Source organism: Sceloporus occidentalis, unplaced genomic scaffold (genome assembly GCF_023333645.1).
Source record: "Sceloporus occidentalis isolate IW3139 unplaced genomic scaffold, rSceOcc1.0.p SCAF_2, whole genome shotgun sequence".
Classification (NCBI taxonomy): Eukaryota; Metazoa; Chordata; class Lepidosauria; order Squamata; family Phrynosomatidae; genus Sceloporus; species Sceloporus occidentalis.
In genome coordinates, this window is record NW_028316982.1 from 257,882,637 (window position 1) to 257,890,307 (window position 7,671).

Sequence of the window (7,671 nt, forward strand, 5' to 3'; positions counted from 1 at the left end):
ACTGCCATCTTTGCTTGAGTATGCAGGGAACTGTCATCCAAAAATAACATTTCCCAGCTGTGAGGTGGGGATACATGGGAGAACACATTGAAGGGCCTGACTTATTTCTTGTTCTGTTTAATCCAGAACACATTACTACAAATGTATAAAAACTTGTAGGAATCATACAATTCCTTCAGTTTTCTCATACATACATACATACATACACATACACACACACACACACACACACACACACAATCATTAGTGTTTAGAAATTTGGAGACTTAGGGTCTTGAATATATTGCAGCTAGGAGATAGGAGACAATCAACAGGGAGAGTGTGATGAACAGTTTCACATTTATTTTACAAGCTATTGTACATGTTCTAAAATAACTAGGCTTGCCTTGGTTCTGTCAGTTTCATCAGAGAAGGCACAGCTTTTCAAAGAGGCTATCCTAGAAAGGAGAAAAGCATGAGACTAGTAAATATAATATCTTATGAGGCATTTCCAATTAGAAAACTGTATGGGTATTTTTATAGCATGACCTCATCATTAAGTGAGATGAATCAGGCAGTTGCTCATAAATTGAGGATAGAAACTCCTACAGTATTTAGGGTGTCATGCACATGGTTCTCAACCATAGGTCCTTGCCAGTTAGGCAGAAGCTGTTTAAAATTTAAGCAATCTGGAATCATAGAATTGTAGAGTTGGAAGAGACCACTAGGGCCATCCAGTCCAACACCCTGCCATGCAGGAAATCCAAATAAAAGCATCCCTGACAGATGGCCATCCAGCCTCTGTTTAAAGATCTCCAAGGAAGGAGACTCTATCACCCTCCGAGGGAGTGCGTTCCACTGTCGAACAGCCCTTACTGTCAGGAAGTTCCTCCTAATGTTGAGGTGGAATCTCCTTTCCTGTAGCTTGCATCCATTGTTCCGGGTCCTGTTCTCTGGAGCAGCAGAAAACAAGCTTGCTCCCTCATCAATATGACATCCCTTCAAATATTTAAACAGGGCTATCATATCACCTCTTAACCTTCTTTTCTCCAGGCTAAACATCCCCAGCTCCCTAAGTCGTTCCTCATAGGACATGGTTTCCAGACCCTTCACCATTTTAGTCGCCCTCCTTTGGACACGCTCCAGTTTTTCAATGTCCTTTCTGAATTGTGGTGCCCAGAACTGGACACAATATTCCAGGTGGGGCCTGACCAAAGCAGAATATAGTGGCACTATTACTTCTCTTGATCTAGACACTATACTTTTATTGATGCAGCCTAAAATTGCATTGGCCTTTTTAGCTGCCGCATCGCACTGTTCACTCATGTTGAACTTGTGGTCTACTTGGACTCCTAGATCACTTTCACACGTAGTTTCATTCATCCAGGTGTCCTCAATCCTATATTTGTGTGTTTTATTTTTCCGCCCTAAGTGCAATACCTTACATTTCTCCGTGTTGAATTTCATTTTGTTAGCTTTGGCCCAGCTTTCTAGTCTATTCAGGTCATTTTGAATTTTGATCCTGTCCTCTGGGGTATTAGCTATTCCTCCCAATTTGGTGTCATCTGCAAATTTGATAAGTATGCTCCCAATTCTGTCATCCAGGTCATTGATAAAAATGTTGAATAGCACTGGGCCCAGGACAGAGCCCTGTGGGACCCCATTGGTCACTTCCCTCCAGGATGAAAAGGAGGGACAAAACATCTTGATTGTTGTGTGAAATGTTTTCTAAATAAATAAATGTACATTCATGAATGTAAGAAAAATCGTTAGTGTTTATGCATTATGGAGTTAACTAAAATAATTAGGAAAACAATTTAAAAAAATAAAATAGACCACAACATAATCCCATGCATGTCTATTCAGAAATGAATTATGCTAAGTTTAGTTGGATATTGTTCCTGGTAAATAGGAAAAGAATTGCAGCCTAATTTTGGTATCATGGTCAGACTACAGTAGATGGTGGAAGATTCCAGTTCTTGCTGAACTATGAAACTTGCTTTATGGCCTTAGAATAGTCATGTTCTATCAGCCTAAGCTATTTTGCAAGATTGTGGTGAGGATAAAGCAGAAAAACAATATACAGTGCCATCAAATCTTTGAAACAAGAATGTACTGCAGAGGAGAGGAAGAAAGAATGAAAAGGAGACAATAAAAAGGAGGGAGGAATAAAAAGAGCAGAGATAGTTCCCATGTCAGACTGCCCTCTGGCATGTCTCCAGCAAGGAAGACTGTTGTCTAGGACAACCACACCTGTTTCAATGACGCTGGTATGTGTATGTGTTTAGTTAGCTTATTTGTTTTATGAGAAAAATCAACATCTGGTGAATAGATTTCTTATGAACGATGACAATTAGTCAAACTCAGTGACTGTCGACATTTACTGACATATACTTCACTCTGCAAATGGCATGTTTTTCTTTGAGATGGGTGGAGGAAGACAAGCAAATTCTTACTTCTTATGGCTGCATGCCTGGAGTAGTACTTAGGCTGGGACAGCAAGCTGTTTTGATTCTGTGATGTTGGCTGGAAGCTTCCCACAGGAAAATTCCTTTTCAAGCTCCAAATTCCTTCCAGAGCAACTGTTCATAATATACAAGCAACACTGTTAGAATTAAGGATCCAGCCTTCCCTCCTAATTTTATGAAGAATATAAACCAATTTTATTTATTATTTATTTCAAGGATTTATATCCCACCTTTCTCCCACAATGGATTCAAGGCAGGTTAATACCTACAAACGGAAATAGCTGCATAGTCAGCCAGACTGATCATATCACTCTAGTTTTAGAAGGAACCTGTATAATATTCTGAAGTACATGACATGCAAACATGGAATCATTTTTCTTTGTAACACATTGTTTCATAGCCATGTTTAAATATTTGATGGGATGCTATATTGAAGATGGAGCAAGTTTGTTTTCTGCTGCTCCGGAGAACAGGACCCAAAACAATGGATGCAAGCTACAGGGAAAGAGATTCCACCTCAACATTAGGAGGGACTTCTTGATGCTAAGAGCTGTTTGACAGTGGCATATACTGCCGTATGGTGGAATCTCCTTCCTTGGAGATTTTTAAACAAATTCTGGATGATTGTCTGTCAGGAATGTTTTGACTGTGTATTCCTGCACCTCAGGGGGTTAGATTGGATAGCCCTTGCGGTCTCTTCGAACTCTATAATTCTCTATACAGAACGCACACCCCAACAGCAGGCTTGCCATTCACAGACGGCAAGCCCCATTATGGTCATGCATGCACACGGTCCGAACACAGCAGCAGAGCACACACATGCCACCATTGAATACCACAAGCCTTGTGGTCCCACAGTTTTCCCCATCCGCAGGGAGGTCTGGAACGGAACCAACATGCATAAGAAGGACCCACTGTAAATAAAATAAAATAAAAGTCTGCATAGGATAAATTAACACATGTAAGCCCCCAGTCTGCAGGTATCCACACTCACATGTGGATACTAGAGTTGAAAGGAATGCAACACTGGCAGCTGGGTGGGCACTGGCTACCCAAAGCCCTTCTCCTTACAGAGGAGTTCATCAAATGGGAAGAATTTATCTTAAATTCGAATGAAAAGAAAGTGGGGCCAAAACGCATTCAGTTAAAGTCACTAGTTTTGTACAATTACGTGAATACACACTGCATTTGAACTGGCTCCCCATTGCCCGAAAACAGCATGCCATTGCCTGAATTTGCGTGTGGCAATCTATCATGCAATAATGTGAAACCACACAATTGCATTTGGACTGACTTCCCATTGCCCAAATTTGTGTGTAGTGGGTTATCACATAATAACATTAAACCCCATGATTACGTTCAGATTGCCATCGGATTATACTTCCAATTCCCCTTGTCTGATAAACTCTAGAGAGATGTTCACATGATTAACATCGGAAGAAGGCTTAATATGTTGTCACCATCCTTTGTTCTTTGGGAACTTGTTTCTTCCCAGGACTCCAGGTCTGAATCTGTGGTTGTATTCATACTGCAGAAATAATGCAGTTTGACACCACTTTAACTGCCATGGCTCAATGCTATGGAATTCTGAGAAATGTAGTTTATGGTGGCACCAAAACACTCTACCGAAAAGGCTAAATGTCTCACAAAACTGCAGTTCCTAGAAATTCATAGCATTGAGCCATGGGCCTGTGGCAGTTAAAGTGGTGTTAAACTGCATTATTTCTGCAGTGTGGATGCAGCCTATATCACCAAATCTATGATATTGCATATAAAGCTAGGACGTTCAATTTGAATGCATTCCAGGAAATAACATACATTTTATAAACCGTAAAGTCAGAGGACTGAATCCAAATGTTAGTCCCAAGTAGAGTAGACCTATAGACATCATTGTAATTTACACAAGTGGTAACTGATAACTCTTATTCATTTCAATGACTATGGTCCAAAACACACTGCAGAAATAATCCAGTCCGAGACTGCTTTAACTGCCCTGGTCCAGTGCTAGGGAATCCTGGGAATTGTAGTTTATTGTGGCACAAGAGCTCTCTGACAGAGAAGGCTAAATGCCTCACAAAACTACTATTCCCAGAATCCCCTCGCACTAAGCCAGGGCAGTTAAAGCAGTCTCGGACTGGATTATTTCTGCAATGTGTTTTAGACCTAACATTCCCTGTGTTGTGACTAGCAATCTATTTGTTACTAATACTGCATTTACCCCAAGGGTGATGTTTTTAATTTTTAAAGCAGGAGCCGGAATTGTGTAGCTCTCAGCTGCTGCTGGGACGCTAACACCCTGAATTCATCACCCCTGGCTATGCTGGCTAAAGCTGCTGAGATTTACAGTTCTGCTCCATTTCCAGGGCCACATGAGTCCCTTGTTGTTTTGAAGATATAGCATTTTGGAATATCTTCTAGCCCATGTCTTGGCAGTGGGGTCTGTGCAGAAAACGGAAACGGTTTTTCTCTACTTTTTTTGGGGGGGGAGATGAGAAATAAAATGGAAAGAACAGAGAACACATAAGATATTTCACAAACAAAATGATGTGCTGTAAGAACAGACACATGCTCTGCATTTTGGAGGTGGTGGGTCTATTGGAGTGGCAGAGTGCATGCTTTGTATATGAAAGTTGCAGTGGTTCAGTCTTTGGTGTCTGTAGGTAGGGCTTGGAAAGTCTTAAACTTTCAAGACCCACTGCCAGTCAGTGGAGACAGTACTAAACTAGATGAAACAGTGGTTGGGCTCACAGAAAGCTGATACGACTGCAGAGACAGTGGGTCTTCTGTACAACTGTCTTTCCCTGTTTGATATATTTTTGTAGTAAGAAAATAAAATTTTAGAAGCAATGGGGAAACACGGGAGGGTTACATATGGGAAACTACCTACCCCATCCTTTGTGACACATACAGATAGCTGTCTGGGGACGGAGGGAGTTGCAGCCAACATATCGTGAGTGTGCCATGTTGGGGAAGGCTACTCTAAGTATGATTAAATCTGGATTCAGCCTATTCCCAACATGTAAACTTTTTGCATCAACTTTCCACAAATCATTTTGTCTCCCTTTGTCTTTTTGCTGGTTGCCAGGCTTACCTTCTGAAGGGTGTTTAATTCTACACTCATCCCTCCGGAAATAAAGTTCTTCTTCAAGTACCTCTTTAACTCTCCTGGGTGGTTCAGCGTATACAAATTTCTTCCCTGGTTTCAAAAAAGACAGTTTCAAGAAACAAGCTAAGGAGTTCTTTAATGGTACATCATCTAAAATTAATTATAATATCTAATTTAAGTATTGATAAATTAAATATTAATTATAAGGAGTAATGCCATATAATAAAATGTAAAATTATTCTCACAAATGTGGCAAAAACATGCCAGTATCAAAATGGCAAACAAGATATTCAAGGAAAGTGAGATTTTATTATTTATTTATTTCACTTATATCCCACCTTTATCCCAAAATGGGATCCATGATGTGTCTGTAACTGTTTTCTGAGATTCTTAGTTACAGAACAGGCATTTTAAAAGTGTTGATCATCATCATCATCATCATCATCATACTCCCCATTAAATACTTCTCAACACAGAAAGTTGCCTTACACTGGGGCTGCATCCACACTGCAGAAACAATCCATTTTGACACCACTTTAACTGCCATTTGGCCCAATACTGTGGAATCCTGGGAATCGTAGTTTGTTGTGGCTCCAGTGCTCTCTGACAGAGAAGGCTAAATCTCTGACAAAACTACATTTCCAAGAACTCCAGAGCATTGAGCCATGGCAGTGTCAAACTGGATTGTTTCTGCAGTGTTTTGGACCTCTGACAGACAGCTCTGGTGCCACAACGAACTACAGATCCCAGGTTCAATGCAATGGAGTTTTGGGAATTGTGGTTTGCTGGGGGCACCAGAGTTCCCTAGCATTGGTCCAAAACACACTGCAGGAATAATCCAGTTTGAGACCGCTTTAACTCCCCTGGCTCAGGGGTAGGGAATCTTGGGAATTGTAGTTTATTGTGGCACTAGAGCTCTCTCTCTCTCTCTCTCTGACAGTGGAGGCTCATAAAAGTACAGTTCCCAGGATTCCCTAGCGTTGAGCCTGTGGGGGGGGGGCAGATATGTGGAAAATGGGAGGCCCCCAAAGAAGATGGAGGCTGCCACCAGACACTGACTCACAGGGCTGCCCCCCTTCCTTGTGCTCGGCATAGAGCTGGCCCCCGCACTCCCCAGCAGCAGAAGCAGCGGCGGCGGCGGCCCTTGGCTCCCCTCCAGGCTCCGCTCTAGTCCTCATCATCAGGCCTCTCCCGCCGAGGAGGAGGCTGCTATGGCTGCTGGCCATAATGCCTTCTTGGGGAGAGAAGCAGGAGAGGCGAGACTGGAGCTTGGACGCGGAGGCCGGTTGCCATAGGAGCCTCGGTTGCCCCAGGAGCCTCTAGAGGCGGAGGAGAAGGCCCCTCTGGGCCAAGAAAGAAGCCCCTGGCTTATGGCTTATTATTGTTAATGTTGGCCTAAGGCTCTTTGATAGGCCTCGAGGGGGATGAGGAGGTAACTCCAGTCCCAGGCCCAGAGTGAGGCGGCTAGGCCCCGTTGTCATGGCAACAGGCGCTAGGCCAGGAAGCCTAGCAGTACAGTAGTAGTGCCTCAGTGGCTTTGTTGTTGTTGTTGTTGTTGTTGTTGTTGTGTGACTACTAGGCTTCTGCAACCTCGGTCCAAAACACAACACACTCATCCCTCCATATTTGCGGCTTTGATTATTCACGGATTGTATATGTCCTCTCTAGGAATATCTAGGTCCCCCAGCGCAACTCTATGGTCAACTTTAACTAAAAGTCTCACTGAAAGACCTAGAGATTCCTAGAGAGAATACTCTGCTAGGCCTTTGTAGCTCCTCCAGGGCAGGTCTATGGTCAGTGTTTGTTGGACGTTGACCACAGAGTTGCACTGGAGGACCTAGAGGTTCCTAGAGAGGTGTCCTATTTTGTTATTTGCAGTTTTAACGTATTCACGGGGGTCTTCTGCCCCTAGCCCCAGCAAATATGGAGGGACAAGCGTAACAGAATTATGAGAAGAGACCCTAAGGGCCATCCAGTCCAACCCCATTCTGCCATGCAGGAACTCTCAATCAAAGCACCCCCAAAGAGATGGCCACATCCAGCCTCAGTTTAAAGACCTCCAAAGAAGGAGACTCCATCACAATCTCCAAGGAAGGAGTGTGTTCCACTGTCGAACTG

General features: G+C 42.8%; 1 protein-coding gene across 2 annotated transcripts; it reads right to left on the bottom strand.

Annotated features, from left to right (window-relative positions):
* Nucleotides 1–296: 296 nt before the first annotated feature.
* On the bottom strand, nucleotides 297–7,154 carry CUNH11orf97 (chromosome unknown C11orf97 homolog). 2 transcript variants are annotated; one of them, XM_089512828.1, is made up of 4 exons: nucleotides 6,617–7,123; nucleotides 5,539–5,643; nucleotides 2,436–2,561; nucleotides 308–437 (listed from the first exon to the last, which is right to left on the bottom strand). In XM_089512828.1, exons 1-4 carry the CDS (start codon nucleotides 6,777–6,779, stop codon nucleotides 433–435), a joined length of 399 nt encoding a protein of 132 aa, XP_089368954.1. In that variant the 5' UTR covers nucleotides 6,780–7,123; the 3' UTR covers nucleotides 308–432. The 2 variants fall into 2 exon arrangements, with proteins under 2 accessions (XP_089368955.1, XP_089368954.1); XM_089512829.1 differs by lacking the exon at nucleotides 2,436–2,561 and having other exon boundaries at nucleotides 297–437; nucleotides 6,617–7,154.
* Nucleotides 7,155–7,671: the final 517 nt, after the last annotated feature.

Coding starts and splice junctions, on each gene's coding strand:
- CUNH11orf97 (XM_089512828.1), bottom strand. CDS start 6,779: ATGGCCAGCAGCCATAGCAGCCTCCTCCTCGGCGGGAGAGGCCTGATG. Junction 5,644..6,616: donor CAAGGAAGGGGGGCAGCCCT/GTGAGTCAGTGT, acceptor TTTTGAAACCAG/GGAAGAAATTTGTATACGCT. Junction 2,562..5,538: donor AATTAAACACCCTTCAGAAG/GTAAGCCTGGCA, acceptor TATTATGAACAG/TTGCTCTGGAAGGAATTTGG.